Source organism: Syngnathus typhle, linkage group LG6 (genome assembly GCF_033458585.1).
Source record: "Syngnathus typhle isolate RoL2023-S1 ecotype Sweden linkage group LG6, RoL_Styp_1.0, whole genome shotgun sequence".
Classification (NCBI taxonomy): domain Eukaryota; kingdom Metazoa; phylum Chordata; class Actinopteri; order Syngnathiformes; family Syngnathidae; genus Syngnathus; species Syngnathus typhle.
The window spans coordinates 14,067,055-14,087,735 of NC_083743.1; the positions used below are offsets into that span (position 1 = coordinate 14,067,055).

General features: G+C 38.9%; 1 protein-coding gene across 3 annotated transcripts in view; it reads right to left on the reverse strand.

The window, feature by feature from the left end:
- dync2h1 (dynein cytoplasmic 2 heavy chain 1) overlaps positions 1–20,681 on the reverse strand; it is a 59,362-nt gene that overhangs the window by 11,903 nt on the left and 26,778 nt on the right. For 2 of the 3 annotated variants that reach the window (XM_061281073.1, XM_061281071.1), the window contains exons 55-83: positions 20,515–20,628; positions 19,939–20,081; positions 19,743–19,815; positions 18,743–18,903; positions 18,470–18,607; positions 17,643–17,756; positions 17,394–17,554; positions 16,274–16,397; positions 16,067–16,188; positions 15,579–15,665; positions 14,547–14,673; positions 13,761–13,902; positions 13,124–13,233; positions 12,828–12,848; positions 12,426–12,524; positions 11,939–12,062; positions 11,467–11,630; positions 11,251–11,370; positions 10,448–10,582; positions 9,459–9,602; positions 8,950–9,039; positions 7,268–7,333; positions 7,089–7,139; positions 6,941–6,994; positions 6,566–6,697; positions 6,288–6,360; positions 3,313–3,473; positions 2,794–2,919; positions 898–1,008 (exon numbers count right to left, since the gene is read on the reverse strand). In XM_061281073.1, the coding sequence (XP_061137057.1) occupies positions 898–1,008; positions 2,794–2,919; positions 3,313–3,473; positions 6,288–6,360; positions 6,566–6,697; positions 6,941–6,994; positions 7,089–7,139; positions 7,268–7,333; positions 8,950–9,039; positions 9,459–9,602; positions 10,448–10,582; positions 11,251–11,370; positions 11,467–11,630; positions 11,939–12,062; positions 12,426–12,524; positions 12,828–12,848; positions 13,124–13,233; positions 13,761–13,902; positions 14,547–14,673; positions 15,579–15,665; positions 16,067–16,188; positions 16,274–16,397; positions 17,394–17,554; positions 17,643–17,756; positions 18,470–18,607; positions 18,743–18,903; positions 19,743–19,815; positions 19,939–20,081; positions 20,515–20,628 (3,287 nt within the window). The remainder of the gene's footprint in view (positions 1–897; positions 1,009–2,793; positions 2,920–3,312; positions 3,474–6,287; positions 6,361–6,565; positions 6,698–6,940; positions 6,995–7,088; positions 7,140–7,267; positions 7,334–8,949; positions 9,040–9,458; positions 9,603–10,447; positions 10,583–11,250; positions 11,371–11,466; positions 11,631–11,938; positions 12,063–12,425; positions 12,525–12,827; positions 12,849–13,123; positions 13,234–13,760; positions 13,903–14,546; positions 14,674–15,578; positions 15,666–16,066; positions 16,189–16,273; positions 16,398–17,393; positions 17,555–17,642; positions 17,757–18,469; positions 18,608–18,742; positions 18,904–19,742; positions 19,816–19,938; positions 20,082–20,514; positions 20,629–20,681) is intronic. The other variant, XM_061281072.1, reaches the window with a different exon arrangement.

Below are 20,681 nucleotides of genomic sequence, written 5' to 3' on the forward strand. Positions count from 1 at the left end.
GAATGCAGATCAAAAGATGAGATTGTGAAGTTTACTGAGATTCAAACAAAATTGCACTCGCTTAATACCTATGTGCGTCCATGCCAACATGAGAACAATTTATGTTTGTTTTTCATTCTGTCACATTACTTGGTACATCATTTGTGAAATAATTAACAACAAATAGGCAGGTTGTGGTCAGATGTTCAGTCCAATTAATAGAACGAGGAATAAAAATAAATACATGGTCTTAGATGACAACAATGTATCACATTATCTCCATTTACAAATGCTCGATACAAAAAAAGAAATGATTGCAATTAGACAACAAAAGTGATCGTGACAGGTAACTTGTGTTGTGTGGCGTGACTTTAAAGACAACGTGAATGAGCTCTAAATAAAACAGCAACATGTGAAAAATAAATAAATAGGAAACAAACCCCAGCAGAGCACCCATTCAGCTGATAACCTTAAAGCTCATTAGAAACTACTCAGTGTCTTGCCGAAGCACCAAAACAATCCATTCGCATAAAACACACTTGCATTTTTGAGTTGATGAGGTATTTAAAATGTGTTTCCTCATGTGAGTCTGTCAGCTAAGAGAGAAAGATGGAGAGACAACAACAGAGGAGCAGGTTATGCTGCCTGCGTGGTTGCTAAAGCAGGTTTCCCCTTGAGCGGTACTCTCATCAGAAACACACCATGCAATAAATTATGCTTGACTAACACACACTGCATCTCTGGGCAAAATATCTGCAGCTATATAAAGTGTACCGTATGTACGGTATCAGCGGCCTTTGAAAAAGTTTGTTCTCATTTACACCAGGAATCAACTAGCCAAAAAAGACATCCATATTCAAAAGCTAATGGAATCTCAAAATAATACAAATAGTATTAAACATCGTGTGTTATGTGTACCTCATATGTGATCTTGAGGCTGGATTGCAGCAGTATGGGAGGAAATCTGGGATGAACCTCTGATGTCAACCAGAGACGGAAGCCTTCTTTGGGTCGAAGCACATTTAGCTCCTATAAAATGAAGATGGTACACATTTAGAAACATTGTGGGTATGCTTGTTTTCCTTGACTAGGCATCCCCTAGCCACTAATGTGGTAAGCTCTGCTTTGTTTCCATTTTAAGTTTGTAAATCACATGCCCATCAGCCTCACAGGTAGACAACAAATATTGCCCGTCCATCCACATTTTCAATAACAGTTTTCCGCATTAAGGTCACAGATAAGCTGAAACATATTCTATCTGATTTATGGCGAGAGGCAGGGTCATCGCTTCTATGACACATACAGTGCCCCCCACCATATTTATACCCCCCCGGTTAGTTGTGTTCTTTAGCACATAATAAACAAAACAAGACAGAATCTCCTGTAATTCACCTATAATTTCACAAGACGGGAAGATAAATTGTGTCTAAATCATCCGAAATGGTGCCTCTCTTCTGCATTCTCTTCTATGGCGCACTCTGCAAGTTTTCAATTGGCTTAAGGGAATAGCTTGACTGAGTCTGGTGAAACCATTTTTAGTATGCTTCTGTAATAACAATTGAATTTACAACAAGGAAGATATATGTGTATAATGTACAATCAGTTAATAATACACAGTAATTACAGTCCCATTTTGCTATTAATGCACATGGTCAGAGACAAGCAAACACGGGAATTGACATCCCTTTCAGAAAAAAAGTGTCTATTTTTGTGAGAGACAGATTAATAACTATAGTAAAGTGGCAAGATGGACTTTTTTGTCTACGCCGGGTTTAGAGAGGCTCTGGTCATCTTTGTCCATTTTCCTCCTTTCACAACCACCATTTTGTTCATTCATCATACTCTCATCTTAACTTCCTTTCTCACACTGGCCCCGTCATTCCCTCGTCACGGCAGTTTCTCATTTCAAGCTTGACTGCCGAGACCTCATCAGTTGATGGTTAAGAGCGAAACAAAGAAAAAAGGTGATGAAGAGGAACAGAGGGAGGGTTTAAGGTTCACAGGCTCTGCTTTGCTGCTTCAGATGATATCCGGAATGTAAAACACAGGTGAGGGAAATACAAGAAGAAGCTTTATTCCGTACTGTGAGCAATGCCGCTGGACTAAAGGACACACACGCACACGCACACACATTTCTGCCCCGACAACTATGCCTTCGAGTGAGTGTTGACCTGCCATACACATTACCAAACATAACCCAAGGAAAGGTACAATGACATAAATAAAACAAAAGAAAAACCTGCATAGAAAAAATGAATATGTAAAGAGTGAGGTGTAACAACAAGTGAGACAGAGGTTGCTTGGACCACAACAAACAGTACAGTGAGAAATCATTCTATAAGGAAGAATAAAAAAGACGGATGGTTTTAAGTGTGGCTTTTGATGTCATTCAAGCGTTGGCATGTTTGAGCGAATAAATAAAATTGAAAATATGCCACAAATATAACAATCTGTTTCCGGCATGGTACTGTATGTTGTGTTTATCAATGTATATTTTGCTTATCATTCAAATGCAGCATAACTGGCAGAAGTTGCACAATTTCACTGAATAGATCCAAAGAGCACAAAAGTCAGTTTGCACCAGATTTACATCTAACACAGACTATTAGAAATATTATCCGGTATCCCTTATAACCAAACTGCACAAAAGTTTCTGGGTAAGATAGCTATATTTTAGTATTAAAATGATTTGTTCAGAAGAGTAGAGATTTAAAAAATAGCAAAGCCTTACCATGTGGAACACAAATGCCTTACATAACAACAAGTGAATATAAAAATAAAAACATATCACACGATAGCAGCGAGAGTGCTTACTTTTTCGAGGAGAGGTAACCATGCTGTGACAAGATGAAGGTTTTTCAAGCAAAGCCACTCTCCGTTTCGGGAACATTCTCTGAGTGTGGCCAGGGCCACATCAGCTTGTCCCTGACCCAACGAGATCTGGACAGACAGAGAGCTACACTCAGGCAGGGCACCAAACAAAGGAAATGGGATGGAAAATCCAATTCTGTCTTGGCATTTGAGGTTAGTGGGTATATAATGTGATTGCACCATTGAATTTTTCCCTTCAATGGGTGAAAAGCATGCAATTGTAAAACTCGATTACTTTGCAAAGTCCAATCCAATCAAATATGTAGATAGCTGACTTGAGTTGAGGTCTTACAAATTAACTCATTTGCATCTAAAGTTCCTTGCAATTACAGCTTCGCCAAAAACAAAATAACAGCCAATTTTGGAACTCCGGCTAGTTACCACCAAAAGTCAATTTGAACTTAAACAGGAAATTTGTTTGTTTGGATTCACAATATCCGAAATTTCATATCTGTTGTGCACCTCATGATAGTGGTCCCGACCCACAATGTCAGTGGCAAGTTCTACAAGCTCCTGGGAGGGGTCGGCTCCGGGTGAAGTGATGATGAGCACTGGCTCCCACTCCAGTGTCTCAGCATAAAGACGCCGCAGGTTCAGAGGAGGAGGGGAGAGCTCCTTCATACCTGGAGAAACAATGAGAAAAGGCAAAAAAGATGATTGAGGTTTGTGTGGATTTTTTTTTATTTTTTACAGATACTACAAGTGAACTGTTTTGAGATGTCGGTTTCACAGAGAGGGAATAAAAGCCTGTCAAAAAAACAAAACAAGTTGAAGCAACTGCTGATACAAATGTAAATACGGAGCAGTGGCAGAAGAATGTGAGCTGCTGATTCTGCAATAATTAAATTTCCACAATGCAGCACAAATGGTGGAGATGGGTCATCAACGGAAAGGAAGGTGATCCACATTGAAATAAACTGAAGAAGCGCATCGATGGAGAATAGATGGAAAGGCAAAAGAAAATTGGCTGATGAGGAAGATAAGGAAGCTGATTCACTATCTAAGAGCAATACAGTACGTAGAGAAGCAAAATGTGTTCATATGTCAGCTCCCTGTTGTAGCCCTTCGCCAATGTGTCTTCATGCAGTGCATATGTGTGTGTGTGCTGTTTGACAATGTGCATGTGGCTCTAATCCAGCTGTAATTGAATGAAACATCAGATATTAGCTAACAGAGGCAACATTTTCAAAATCTCAGTCTAATACTCGAATAATCATGCACACACGCACACAATCAAACGGATTTAGCCAGACTTTGGTGGCCGCTGCCAAATGCAATCTGCGCCACCCTTCCAAACACTGAAAGCAGTCCTGGTAGAAAACATCTTAGAACAGCCTTTAGCTGATTCACCATAGCAACATAAAGAAAAACGTCATCTGACCACATGACTTGTGGTGTAGGGGCATTTGTTGGTGTGCACAATCTCGCATCTGCCGCCTGTGTTACCGGCAGGTAATCGGTATTCGGACTGCAAACAAGCATCCAGGCGGTGAATTACAACATTCACCTTGATTTTTGGAACATGCAGTTAGGGCAAAGAGGAACCTAGAAAACAAACACGTTTCAAATACAACTTGAAAAAGTGTATGTCATATATGGTATATGCTCATGTATCAGCCTGACAATTGAAGCCTAAGAGTTGCTTTGCCATCATCTTGATATCCATCCACCCATTTTCTATCTTGCCTATTCTCATTAAGGTCACGGGTGTGCTGGAGCCTATCCCACCTGACTTCGGGCAAGAGGGCAGATGCTCCATTGACTGTAGCCAGTCAATCACAATGGACAAAAATGGACGAAACCAACTAACAATGATTTGGGGTGTCCAACTAACCTAATGCTCTTGTTTTTGGAATATAGGAGGAAAGTGGAGTACTCTGAGAACCAACATGCCACCACATGTTGACAAATAGTACAATTAAAAATAAGAAAATAGAGTTGTTCTGTATATGACAGCTGTCAAGTCAAATGAAAAGTCCGACTCGGAAATAGGATGACTCAGAGACATTTTAAAAATTATTTGAGTTTAAGTTAAGCGAGGCGTAACCGTGTGCGTGCGAGCAGTGGCCAGACTGAAAGGATTGGGTGAGATTAGTTGTAAAAGGATTACAGACCATGCCTCATTAGCATACAGATTTACTGCCAAAGACACAAATACGCACACTGTCTCTATACTCCGCTCCTGCTTTGTTATGAGTATATCTGCCACCCTACATGGATAAAGACTAATACTCTGCAAATACTGACTACAACTTCAATGGTATACTCATTTGCTCTTCAACAAGTTAGGAAACCCTGCTGACACAAGCCGCAATATTTTGTCCAATTGTGTACTCAATAAACTCTAATACTAGAGCTGTATTATATATTCTGCCTTCCATAGATAATGATCCATTTTGACTGACACAGTCAAAGAGGTATTGATGGGTTTTTTTGTGGTCATCAATAGTGCTAAGAGTTTGCCCCTCTTGTGCAAGGATTTTTTTTCTACACCCGCAATAACAAAAATGTTTCGTTATCAGGTCTGACAGTACCGTAATTTTCGGACTATAAGTCGCGTTTTTTTTTCATAGTTTGGGTGGGAGGGCGACTTATACTCAGGAGCGACTTATATAAGTATATATGTTTTTTTTTTCACTTTTTTGGCATTTTATGGCTGGTGCGACTTATACTCCGGTGCAATTTATAGTCCGAAAATTACGGTACATCAAAATACAACTTTGAATAAGAACAAGAGACTTCATAGACTTTATCACACTCTTTGAAAAAGAATCCAAGTTCACAAATGACAAGGCAAATTTACTACGTGAGAACTTATTGTCGGCAAAATGGACCATTGGTTGTCAACGAGAAGTAAGGAAGAATCCAAATAATACACATAAATGACCATCTAAAAGGCAGATAGTAATATTGATGAATGGAAGAACACAAATTTGACAGACAGTGGAATCATCTCCATTTTGTCTGGAAATGTTTTTACAAATGTAGCACCACATTTGAAGCACTTCCACATGTCTATTGAAAGCAACGTCATCCTAATACTCTACTTTAGCCTGATTCTGTCTGGCTTTGTCATTTCTCTTCAATCCACCTTTCTCCCGCGGCAAGGGCTTATTTTATTAATAGCAAAACATGAACCATGTGTATTATCATTGTGGGGATATTGATATTAATAATGAACTTCCTGACTTCATTACAGTTGCAGAGTTGACTGACAAACTTCTTGTTGATGTTGCCCATCCCCACACTTTCATTATCACTATAGCTGTGGGACCAATCCTCATAGGTTTTTTTTTGGTTTTTTTTATGTCTTCTCAACCTATTTTCCTTGATGGAATCTGTTCTTGTGTCTTTGCTAGATTTATGATGATTCTGACCCTAATATGACAAAGCCAAACTAAAGGACCAATGAAATAGTCTGAAATTAAAACACTTACCCAATGCCTGTGAGGCAAACGCTGTCATGGCACTCTGCAGTCGATCTGGTCTGACTGCCTGAACCAATAACAGCTGGAGGGAAGAAGAGAGAAGGGTGCATTGATGAGAAGATACAAAACTGTTTGGTTGTCAGACTGTTGAAAATTAAAAAAAAAAACACAGGTTATCAGTAATGCACCAGAATGTGATTTGTGTTGTTTGCTTTGCCGTGCGTGCAACATTTTTATTATTACTTTTTTTAATAAATTGAATACATTTTGTCCGAGTGAAATCTGACCTGCTGGAAGGGAGTCATTTTCTTGGCAATTGAGGATGGAATTTCTTGTTCGCAGTGTGAACTCCGTGCGAAGGACAGCCAAAGGTCTGAGTCATTCAAACACAAGGCCTGATAGAGGTCTGTGAATGTAGCCTGAGAGAGAAAGAATGAAAGATGTTAACGAAGGCAAAGGAAAAGTTGGAACGTGAGACTGAGAATTACTTCTATTCTACAGTACTTGGAAGAGAACATGACAAATTTGAAATCACATTATCAACTCAATCTCTCATTTACAGATCCATACTGTATTATGGATTTGAGATATGTCAGATACATAATCAGTATGAAAGATCATGTTGTCTCCATTTTGTCCAGTAAATATGTTTCAGTGTTTACCTTGTAAACTGCTACTGATTTGTGCCTCTCCTGATCGATCCAAGATGGGAGCTCCTGACATGAGGAAGAAGGAAGGGGGATGGAGGGATAGGTGATTCTAAATAAAAAGGTCACCGTGTGTTCTACTTGTAGAGGAAAATAATCGTACCTCTTGTTTGAACATTTCCCCGACAATGGAGCCAATGAAGACCTCCCATTCCTATAGCAAGAATATTATTACGGCTGACATTTGGTGAATAAATTGTATTAAAATAGGCCAGAATATTGTGTAAACTGAGAGTTACTGTAAATACATGCTTTATAAAATAAACTGATACGCATACTCACATTTTTCTGGAAGAATCCAGGGTATATGCCCTTGGTGAAGTGAAGAGCAAACATTAACTGGTCAGCCTGAAAGATGTAAGAGCAAAGTACAAAAATATGAAGAGGATATTGTATGTTACACTGGATACAAACACAGTTGCTCGTGAACAAATTATTTTGAATGTCAAGAAAACAGCGCCTTAGGCGTTACAGTAAAAACGCCCACATTTGTCCAATAATGTTCGAGTGTACTCTCAAAGTGTTTTGGGAAAAGCCGCCGGTCAAACCTGCCATCTTCCAAATGCAAGACTCCCACTCCACCAACTTTGTTTCAGTCTCACATGTGTGTTTGGAGAAGTGTGACATGTTCATTAAGTAACTTCCTGACCTCTTGCTGACATTCCATTAAAGGCACATACCGTTTTTTTCCGTGTATAGTGCGCAAAATTTAACGAATTTATTGTCCTAAAATCTGGGGTGCGCATTATACATGGGTACAAAAAATTTTTGATTTTTTTTTTTAATTTTTTTTTTTTTTTTTTTTTAGAAAACAAAACCGACAACAGGACTGACCGACAAAGTCGTGGAACAAAAAGACAGGGTGACATTACCAAAGACAGGAACAGAAAGCAAACAGACATCATGACAGTAACACATGCAATGATCCGACGGTGAGCGAGGGGCAGACAGGACTTAAATACAAAACACGTTACATCGATGAAGTGACACAGGAAGAGAGGGGCGACGCGAACAGAAACTATGGCAACCTAGACACATAGCAAAACTGGGGACGAGACGTGACAAATGTCCCTCGAAATGAAACTTGAAATCACCAAGTTTTGGTTTCCAAGGGTGTTTTTATTCCTCTTCAACGTCTCTCATACAGAGCCGCCTTTTTCACGTCCGCACGCCTCTTTCCCGTGCGCGCACGGAGCGCGGTGGTGCGTTTATGGGCAGTCGGAGAAATCAACGCCAACAAAAAAGATTACATCCAGCCTAGTTAAGACCATACCAAAGACTATAAAAATGGGACCCATTGCCTCCCTGCGTGTGTGACGATCATTGGGACTTAAAAAAGAAAAAAAAAAAAAATCATAAAAAAAAATTCATAAAAATTGGGTGCGTATTATACATGGGTACAGGCTTTTTTTCAGCATCAGCATGCCATTTTTAGGGTGCGTATTATACATGGGGGCGCACTATACACGGAAAAAAACGGTAAACATGTTTCTCAAATAGAAATTACATTGAATGTTCATTATGTGATCTTTAGAATGTAAACAGCCCTAGTCGATACTGGACACTTCATTACTGTTAATTGGAAGAGCTTAATGAAATAGCATGCATGCAATTGGTTTGTTGGATTTCTTCAACATCTCATGGGCATACTACATTATTCCTTTCTCCAATACAGTGTTCACTAATGCATCATTTTGGTGCAAACATTTGGAATTAATTAAATTGTGCATCGAATACTCAATAACTAATTTATTCTGAAATTATTTGCTAATTATTTTGCTAATTTGTTGATCATATTGCAATTCTATTTTAATGTAAAATAGTCCAAATAATCTGAATTTCAACCTCACAACATGACGCTTTCTCAGATTTCTATGAAGGTAATTGTATAATTGTATTAGCTGGATCCTTAATAATTTTACACATTAAAATGACACAATATTCAGTGTTTGTGTGTAAATTACCTTAAAAAGTGAACGACAAACATATTCATACACCATGTTCTTCAAGCTTGCTTCCAATGTAGTGATCCTTGCTTCCGTTTGCACCGCTTCCTACAGCGTACGGGGTAATACAATGTGAATGTCAAAGATTGTGCGCATCAATTGCAGCTTTCTTTGCTAGTTTCAGTACCAGAGGTATGAAAATGCACTTTTGCAGTCCATATCATTCAAAAAGTACAAGTATGAACCAAACCATCAATCGAATTTATCGCAATGTAGTAGTAGTAGACAATACATAATACTCTGGAAATAATATCACAGCAAAATATTCCATTCCAGCACATTTTTGCTAATTTGTAAACGCTCAAATGTCATGTAGCATTTAGAACATTTATTTGCAGGAAATTCAATATAGACATTTAAAATAAAATTGAATGTTGTTTTGTTTGTGCGTGTTTCTTTGAATAACTATTGAAGTGCCCATACTAAAATGTTTTTTGGTAGGTAAATGATGTGAAGGACAGAGTCACCTTCTTGGCCTGAAGAGCCCTTTTGAAGAGGTGCAGAAATGAAGCAAGGCTGAAGCGGTACATGTTGTCGATCTTTGACAGGTCTGTGATGACAAAATACATCTTGCTTGCACTCTCTGCAAGAGGCAAATAGGCATCCCGTTCCTGAAATCCAAACAAATTAATGATGACTGATGATCATGTGGGAATGGGGTGAAAGGAACTGGGATAGACAGCAAGACACAAAGTGTGAGAAGAGAAAAAAAAGAAAAGAACAGGAATACAACAAATTGGGGTTCAATAGATTAATAGTGTTGGTAGAACACTGCTTCTTAGATGAAATTAATTTTGCTGGAGAAGTCTAAAAAGTAAAACAGTTGTGTATATATTTATTAAAAGCACTGCTAAGCCCATTTAGCTCAGTGAATAAAAAACACCAATATATAATGTACATGACCAATTGTGTTACTTACTAAATCTTACACATGTATTTGATACTGTTTTTTTGCGTTCAAATGCACCACTATAGGAGACAGAAATTCCAATATCGACCCATCACACGCCCATAGTGCAGCAGAACAACAGCAGGAGCCCTAGAGACATCCAACTTGAGAAAATGTGCAGGTGAGTGTAGAATAAAGATGGTGCCCAAGAACAGCAAAAGATTGCTCCTCTATTCCCACAGTAGCCCAAAGGCCAGACATAATGAGGAAAGATGAATAGTATTTAATAATCAGAGAGAAATTGCAGGCTTGAAAAGGAGTCTGGAGAGCAAATATTTGGCCCCATTTCTCAGAGATACTTTAGAGCCACGATTGCAACTACCAATGTTCAGCATACGTAGCTGCCTGAGGGTGGCTGAAAATCTTCAAGGTCTACTTTTGAGCAAGATTCGAGGTAAGCACTGAGACACGGGGAAGATATGTCAGATTAAGCTGCCTGGCCTTGATGGCGGGCTAATAAGAATGTTATGTTGCTCATGAGAATAATTATTCAATGCGTGTAAATACCTGGTCCAGAGATGCTTGCAAACGGTGCGATTCCAGTAGTGACTCCTGTATGAGAGCACTGCTTGCTTTGGCTTGGTTCAGACTGTCTATCAGCTCCCGGTTCTCCAAAATATTCCCCTGCGATGTAGCCAGAGTCTGACACGGTGGGGTGGAGGGAGGGCAGAGAATCAAGATCTGTTATAGCAATTGCTGCCGTCTTGTAACATGTCTCATGTGGGACATTAACAGATTTATCAAATCAACTGCAAAACATATTTTCTAAAAATGACTGAAAATAAAATGTATTCACCAAAACATTCAGATAAAACAAATGGGAAAGCAGTGAAGCATGGAAATGTGAAGCTGACCGTAATAAATCTCTAAACTTTTTTCTTGTATCACTGATGGCCTGTGTGTGTTTTTCTCTTACACGAAATGTGGCCTTGACACAAAACCTAGCAATTTTGTATGCAAATAATTTTGACTGAGAAAGTATGAGTAAGCCTAATTTTGACAAGCGCTGATTGTCACAGGATGGTTATACACTGCATAACATTGATTGATTGTTGTATTAAACATGTCAATATTTAAACTACCGTAATTTTCAGACTATAAGTCGCGTTTTTTTTTCATAGTTTGGGTGGGGGGGGCGACTTATACTCAGGAGCGACTTGTATACATATATATGTATCTTTTCACTTTTTTGGGCATTTTATGGCTCGTGCAATTTATACTCCGGTGCGACTTATAATCCGAAAATTACGGTAGTTGTTGAGGTTGCAATTATTTATACTTTTACGACTGTTTCTCCGTTATTGGTGTACCTCCAACAATGATTCTTCTAATAGTGCAAGCTGTATCTTCTTGTCTTCCTCTTGTTGAAGCAGTCTTGTTTTCTCCGTCTCTAATTCTGGTTTCTCGTGTTGTATGGTCAAGGCCAGAAGCTATTCATAAACAAACAAACAAAGACATACAGCATTTGTATCATATAACATTGTGCTGCTTCAAAAAGTGCTTAGGTCGACAGAAGAAATAATCACCTGTCCTTGCAGACCTGCCTTTGTGGTGGTAAAGTTGACTTCCGTAACCACAGAAACGGCATCAGGGGGGATGAAGGGAGCAGGATTACGTGTCGCCAGGAAGAGTCGGAAGTCTTCATTGTAATCAATAACCTTCTCTCCGATCTGTACAACGTATCTTGGGCCTGCACACATGTGCATTAAAAAACAATTTGCCAGAAAGGAAAGAAGAAACAATGAATTCAGTTTTTCAATTCAATGGTCTTAAAAGTAACGACTGTGACTTCCTAACGCAGCATGGTCTTTGGCTTTCCACTTCTTTTCCTATACTCAACAACCTCCTTATCTACCCATTTTCAAAAATGAGTTTTTCATTGATATGATGTGAATTATTATAAGGATAATTGAGAGAAATAATGAAAAGTTGCAATCATGTTACATCACAACACTAAAACAATAATCAAATATGGTTTAGTGCATTGTGCAAGTGTACCTTGCGCAATGAGGTCTCTTCTCAGCAGTGGGTAGAGAACAGGTTCCACTCCATCCATTTCTTGAATGATGAGTGTTTTTCCAAATCTGACTGCCAGCTCCAAGGCTGTCATGAAATTACTGTCCTTTATAGACATACAAAAGTGTGACTGTTAAGATCAGAGTGAGCTATATCAAATGTGTTTTAAAATAATGACACAGCAGGTAATATTGTAATTTTTCACTCATGTAGGCTAAATTAATGTGATTCACAAAGTGGTGGCCTACCACCATACATTAGTCATTCACTGATCTGGTGGTTCACTGTGCACTGAGATGCCACAGCAATTGACAGATAAAGTAATACATATGTTAATGTAATACAGTACGTCTTTGATAATCTGGTTCTAAACAAAAATCTGAATCTATATTCTGCAGATCACTTAAAATTCCGTGGCTATGTATCCTTGACAGCCAATGACATCCGCTGACTTTCAAGTTGTATTTACCTGTTGGTTGATAACCTCAAGTCGGTTTTGTATGAGATGTGTGCAGAGCCACTCTGTGGCTCGGGAGGAAGGGTCAATGAGGAAAGGACATGCGATACTCTGAGAAAAAAAAACACAATTGCTGTCATTTTAAGATGTCTAGGACCTGGATCACTAGGAAATGTGCTGAAGGTACATTATCATATTGATTATGCACAGAATAAATCCATGAACAGAAGTACCATTGCTGCTTACTTCTGTTGTTTTGTTATATCTATCAGTGTTCTTCAATTGCTGTTGGCTGCAGATATTCCAAAAGTAAACAAATGAAGCCAATAGGTATTTATATTGTGTGATTTCAGATGTATGGCATAAGCACAAACAACACAAACACACTGGCTTTATGGTGGAACCAAGCCTTACCCGTAATTTAAGCTCATTGATCTATAAATTAGAAATGGAGAAACAAAACACAAAGACAGATGTAATATGTTTATATGAATGGCAACATGCTCAACGCAATTACTTGATACTTGATATGATGATTCAAAAACGGTATGGAAAAAAAAAGGGGTGAAAATGGGTGATCAAATAAAGACAGGATGACAAGACAACATAATAGACTGCCTCCTTATATTTATAGTATGCATTATGAGAACAGAGCTCAATAATACAAATGAGATTATCAGGTAAAACAAGAATAGCAATTGATTCCCAACCTGTAGTATGACAATGGCGTTCTCCATTGAGAGGTCATCAGACGGCAGCCCTTGGCTCTTCCAGATCAGCTGTTCACTCTCCAGGGACAGGAATGTCCTGAAGTCAAACTCTATATAAACAAAAAGGCATGTAATGTGTTTTGGGCCACCAGTGTTCTCTATAATGTATTATGAAAAAACATAAATAATACATTCTACATACTATACAGAAATTATTCCAAATGACTAATGCGCCATGAAACATTATCAGGTGTGCCATTTGCTGCTGGTCCAAAAAATATTAAAGATCTTTAATTCTTGCTACTATCTCAGTTTGGCATTCAACTACGTAAACAGGCCGAATTTTCCCAATGAGTAAGTCAATTTGGGAGTATTAGGGGAGAATACATCATTATTTCAATCCATATCCAGTCAGTTAGTTGCCCTCAAACCCTTTAAATCCATCTTCAGTTCTTTTCTGTTCCAACATGACTTGCCTCAGAGCACAAAGAAGAAACTTCTCCCAAAAGAATGAAAGCTTTTAAAACTGGTCATGATTAGTTTTGTTTTCAGGTCCTCTATCTGTAATGTTCAGCTGTCCAACTGAGTTTTCTCTATAAGTCTATAAATTAAATTTCACTGTCAAAATCACACTTACTTTGTAGTCCTGACTGAGCCATCCAGCTTTCTAGACAATGTCTACGACGATCTTCAGGAGCTGCAGACAAATATGTGATGAAGGCTGCAGCAAGCATCGCCCTCACAGGGAGTGTATCTAACTCGTTCTTTATCTCCAACATCTGATGGTGAGAAAGAGAAAAAAATATGCGAGAACTCAAGTCAAGATAAGGTTAAAGATATAATCGGTCTTTTCAGCACTTTATTATGATACTAATTTAATTTCTCATGGCACTGCAATACTGTGGCTAAAGGTTGTCACCTCAAGGTTGATTACTAATGCCGTATATAGACAAAAATACCAAGCTCTCATAATGTAACTTTTGAAAATTTTGAAAACAATTTACATATTTGCTGATGCCACTGAAGCACGCCAAGGTAATTAAAACATTATGAAGTTTACCAACTCTGTCATATAGTATTTAAAACAGCCAAGAGTTTGAAGTGACTGTAAACTTGATGGGATGTAATTATTGTTGAAATATACTGTACTGTAAATTCTGAAGACTATCAAGTGTTACTATGGAGCAAATGTTGAGGAATGTTGAGCATGTGCGTGTGAGAGAATCAATGTGTTTGTGTGTCAGAAGGAGATTGAGTGTTTTAATTAACACCCAGACAGATGCTGCCGAAAGAAGTTAAACAGCCAAATAAGTGACCTGAGACATCAGAGCTCCGGCCCTTTGTCAACCCCAAAGCCTTATGTGCTTCAATTTGACTATAAAATGGCCATATTAGCAAAGACAGTATCAATACTTCACGCAACCTGCGTATTCCACCGCTTGTGTTCTCCGTCCAGTTGGGAAATCAGTTGCTGGGCAGCATTGATTGTGTCCTGAGCTTTTGTCACCTCAGCTTCCAGCTTAGCTGCCTCTGCAGTGTGACACTGAAACCTGCCAGAAAGAACGACAAGAGGTTTGTAAAGCAAAATACAGGATATAGAAAAATAGAGTCACATTGATACAAGCAGCATGTTATTGACCTTTAACCTGATTGCAATCATCATGGTCCAGAACATTTTAAGAGAGGGGGAATAGATCTGCCCTTCAGGCAACCGTGATTGTTTATATCCTTGATGACAATAATAAGCAGAGGCAGTAAACGGACAGTAAGAACACATTTGTTCAAGGTTGCCAGGTGGATTTGTAGAATTGCAATGTGATGACTGGAACCTTGAGGAACATGCTAAACAGTCAGTTGCTCCTGATGTCGTCAAAGTCAATTTCCCAAAGGTGAGAGTGTAAGAGATTATGTGGCGTATTAAAGTAACTGTGGTAGGTAGTTTGGTTACCTCCTGCACCTCACTTGCAATGCGCTGACATTTTGAAAGTAGGCTGATTTTAAATGATCAAATCAAGTTTTATCACTTGGCAAGTATGATTGAGTCCTTGTGCGAGAGCTTTAACATTTGAGGTTGCAACAATCCACATTGGATTACATTGGATTTTTTTTCTTATAGAATCTCATTTTGAGGTCCTTCCTTGGGTTTAATGAGGTTGAGGTAAAAAATGATGAGTTCCTCCACGCCACGTTCAAACCACGTGAAATTTATACTGAAACAGAAAATTGTCTTCCTAAAATGGTTCCTACAAAGTTACTTGATAGAAGCCTAAGCCTAACCCTGACACCTAAACGCCCAGACACACGGACAGACACACACAATCAGAATAAATAAATAAAACAGAATGATAATAAAAATAACAGAATAAAAATAACTGAATAAACCTTTGGCCATGTTGCAAAGAAATAAATAAATAAACAAATCAAATATATAGCAAAAATTAAAGGAGGTGCATACTTCTCTTTGAGTTCATTAACCTTGTCTCCAACAGAGTTGAGCAGGCTTTCAAGCTTATTCCTTCGACTTTCTGTTTTCCTCAGATTGCTGGACAAGTACAATAAATAATGTTATCAACATTAAGCAAAACTGACTGGCGACAAAAAATGAAAGAATGTGTCTCGGGGTTATTTAAAACTCAGTATGCAGATTTTTTTTTTTTTTTAATTATAGTCATTTGACAGAATAAACTAATGATAAAACACTATTGTGCTGTGCTGAGCTTTACACACTATTTAGAGCCATCACAGTTCTATCTCAACTTTGATTAATCGCATTCCACGTTTATCGCATGCACAGATGAAGTAAATAGGGCTCTAGTGTACTTACTGGTTACTTCAGATGAAAATAGCTGCCGTGTCTAATATTCTCAACGTATTTTATTGTTGGTAATATTATATGGATGTATGTTTGTATATGATTGAATGTGTGTGCGTGTGTGCGCTCACTCCTTTAGTCCAGCCTGCTCTCGCTCAAGAGGCTCTATCCTCTGTAGGACATGTGAGTACTGAACATTGGCTTTGACCCAGGCAGCCAAAGGGGCTGCTGCTGCACTCGCACGTTTTGCATTCTGGCCATGACAACAGAAGAACATTTATCTGTTAATCAGACACAGTGGTATTTGTAGTATTTGTGGTATATGGGGGCAAACTGACCCTGGGGTCAAAGGAAGCTTTATTCCTGTGAAGTAGTTCTTCCACACTCTGGCGAATCTCTGGGGTGATGTTCCTGGCCTCGAATGTGACTATGTCCTCCCTGACACCTCGCTTAGCTAGGAAGCTAAAGATTAGGATGGGGAGATATTGAAAAAAACAGATGGTTACAAGAACCTTATATAAAGAATATCACAGAATATCACTTGCAGCTACCGTATTTTCTGGACTATAAGTCATTGTTTTTTTTCATAGTTTGGCCGGGGGTGTGACTTATACTCAGGAGCAACTTATGTGTGAAATTATTAACACAATACATCATTTCACACAAAACTGCAAGAGGACACTCTAGGCCTGTGGAACAATTGGAACTACAACTGACGATGAGGCTGACGTAAGCCGCGCAGAAGAGGAAGCGCTGCATCTTCTACTTCCAGAATTAGCGGAGTTGCTTAAAAGTGACACCAAGGATGAAGATTTCATTGGATTTAATGATTTGGAGTGACGCGGATGGGTGGATAAACTTGTTAGCATGTTATTTATGCTACAGTTATTTGAATAAATCTTAATATGTTACCGCAGGCATGTTCTCAGTTCCTTGTTTATGAGTTTATGTAACGTTAGCATTCCGTACCTTCAGCCTGTTGTTGCCTATTCTATTTTTATTTTAAATTGCCTTTCAAGATGACATGTCTGCTCTTGGTGTTGGATTTTATCAAATAAATCTACCCCAAAAAGGCAACTTATACTCCGGTGCGACTTATTCATATATTTTTCTTCTTTATTATGCATTTTATGGCTGGTGCAATTTATACTCCGGAGCGACATAGTCCGGAAAATACGGTACAATGGTAAGAGGTGGTTTGCTAATACATCTTTGACTCTGACTTCTGCATTTTTTTATAATTGATTTTTTTTTTTAAATATTATCATTATTATTATTATATCTTATGACAGTTGCAGACCATGTTCACCCCTGGAGCCTGAGGCAGCTGTTTTATTTTTCAAGAGATGTACCATCATCATTAGTTTAATTAGTCCCAAAAGTTGAATCTGTCATTTTATTTCTAGCGTCATCCCTGTGTGCATCTTTAAAACTTTTGCTCTTGCTACCTTAGCTCACCTCTTCATGCTGACCCAGGAGGTGTCGAAGGTACCCATCAGTCTCAGGACCCCCTCCAGGATGTCCCTGATGACATCAGGTGGCATGCGGAGAGAGCGGATCTCAGACAGAGCTTCAGGCTTGATGTTTCCCACTGCTTGCTTCGCCTCATCTACCAAAGGCTTAAAGGAAAGAAATAAAATTAATGTATGTGAATGTGCCCAAGCTATTGTGGAGGTTAGCTCTTGACAAATCAACCAGACAGCCTACCTTTACTTCCTTCAGCTCATCTTCAATGTTGCCTTTCCGCTCTTCTATCTTGGACACTTCTTGAGCCATCCTAGCTTGAAGCTTTTCCATCTCTGCCTTCTGGTCACTTGCATTCTGGAGGGCCAACAATTATTTTTGGTAGATTAAGAAGGCAATTTGTTGTGACAGGCCTTCCACACACTGAAATTTAAATGATTTCTATATAACAAATGTTACACTTTTAAATGTCGGACAAAGGAAAATGACATGGAAACTGTCGGAAACGGGAATCCACCCTTGTCCAGTATAACCTGTTCAATGATTACACTGTCTTCCTACCCAGCTGATTTGAAAGCCTCCTTTTCTGTTCTCAACCGAAAGAAAATCCTTGCACAAGGCCATGCTTAATTAAATTTTCCACCTTGGTTAAACCTTTGTAAAAAGAAAATAATGATCGGCCTTAAAAATGGTTCTAGTAATTGATCCCTTTCACCAACTATTTTGATCTGCTACCAGCCAACCGGGATCAAACTACTGACGGTTGCTCATTCAGTCTTCCTTAATTGTCATTAGTCAAAAAAAATAATCCTATTCAGAATTCTGGATATCTACAGAGAGAGTATAACAGATGGAATGAAACAAATAAAAGTGCATTTTAGCTCAGTGACCATGTACTTCACAGCTGGGAATAAGTAACACCGCTGGGAAATGCAAGAAATATGCAAAGGAGAAGTCGCATTACAACTCATAAAGGACCATGAAAGACATGTTCCCCCAAGACACCCATCCTGCCTGACAGTCGGCAAACAATTTTCAAATGACAATACCAATCCAATCAAATCATTTACCTGCATGGATGTGGTGATTTCCTGCAGGGCAGAATCGGCCTCCTGCTGTTTAGTCTTCAGCAGCGCACTCTGCTCTGCAGCCCGCCTCTTCAACTCATCAACCAGTGCCTTGGCTTCATTAAGTTTAGACACACCAGCCTGCAAACAAAAGTCAAGGTCATTTCTACTTTTCATATTAACTCGTCTCACATAAATAGTAGCAAGAGAAAACAAGTAACACTTTTCTTGTGACTGTAAAGCTAAACAAGTTTACAGCTACATCGCATTCATTACCTGCAGATGCTGTTGTCTCGTTGTGAGCTGCATCTGCTTCCTGCTATAAATTGCATTGTAAAGGTGTAGAAAAGCCATATACTGGCTGGGTGTAGCACCATGTTCTCGACATGACTCATGGACCATCAGGAACAAACGGCTCACATCTTCCTGTCCAGATTCTGACCACATGTTATAACACATCATAACGTAACAATAGAGGAAAGAACAAACTGACAACATTCTGATTCATGCACTGATGGAATAGTAAAAACATTAAATATATATGTACAGTCGTGTATGAGCACAAAGCATTCACCACTACATATTCTCTACGGCTAGCTCTCGGGTATGTTAACGTATTAGCAAAATTGTATACAGAATGAACAAGTTTGGTCTCATTACTGACCCCTTGGGTACGCACGCACCCCACAATTTGCAAGCAACTGAAGTTGAACTAACTCAGTGCTTCTCAAATAGTGGGGCACGCCCCCCTTGGGGGGCGCGGTGCTATACCTGGGGGGGCGTGTGTGACCCTGGGGAACAGGCTTTTTTTTTGGCAGTACTAGAATAAAGTGTAATTGCGCATCTACTACAGTAGGCGGCAGTGGCGCTCTCATTGTTACTTCTGTCACGTTTGCAACAGTGCAACATTTTACGACTTACAAGACAAGTTAGGATAGTCACGGCGGGGAGTGGGGGGCGCGAATAGTTTTCTTCTTGCTAGGGGGGGGCGTAACAGAAAATAATTGAGAAGCACTGAACTAACTCAACTATATAAACTTCTGCCTTTTCTTTATGTAACCACTGCGCCCATTAAATGTTATATCCCTAAATCCAATAGTGTTCTCATTTGCTGATCAATAAATAAGGACTGATGGTATCCAATGCTTTCTGAAGACCAACAAACAGCCCTACTTTTTTTTTATTCTTCATTGGAGTCAGTGATTCCTCCAATGTTTCAAGATTTGTTGCTGTATGTAAAATGGAACCAAAAGGAAAAATTAAAAGGTATTCCTACCTTTCCTTGATTTCTTGTCACCTTCATTCTTCTCATCCTCACTGTTTGCCTTTGCAAGTAACAGCTCCGGAATCTGACAAAACACAATTTTATGCAAACCCATGCACTCAATGCATAATACTAATTGCTTATGAATAAATAATATTTATTCAACATATTTAGAAATGTTCTTAAAAAATACCCAAAAGCTTCTGACCTTCTTCATACTACTTTCAGACCATCCTTCCATCCACTGAACAGAACACTTGCGGTAAAAAGCTGGATTACTCTCACAGCTGATGGTGAAGTTGGGGTTTGAACAGTCCATGATTAGCACAATGTGAAGATTCTGCTGAATTCCTGAAGGAGATGCGACACAGAAAGATGAGCAGAAGAATATAATATTACCATAAAAGCATTTCCTCACAAAATTGAGATCACAAGTGACAATATGTAGGGTATGTGTTTCTTGATGCTCGTAATATTGTCCTTATAAATATAATCATCTGGCAGACCTGAATAATGAGCTGTCAGGAGGCTTTTTAGTGGTTTGACTTTAACATTAAGCTATGGAATAAATTATCCGGCTACTGATTCAACCTTAGTCACCCTGCAGCATTTCAATAGTACATTGCTCTATAAGGGAAAACGAGTGGTGGAGAACAACGACAGAAAAAACTGCCGGATAGTCTAACAAGAGGGATATACTGTATATACGCAGTAGAGAGAAAAGATGATAACATTTGCCACACAGGGAGTCCAAAATAATGACGGAAAAATGCAGCATACTAACTGAAGGAGAAGTAGTTGTATAGAGGTCCAGTAAATCCATCCTGGGAAGCCGAATCTTTGAGGGAAGAGAGAAGAGGCTCCAGTTCTTCTGGGGTGTATAATCCAGGAACCTCACCTTAAAATTGAAATTCAAAATTTTGAAAACTTGTCCACCTTGGGTCATTTATT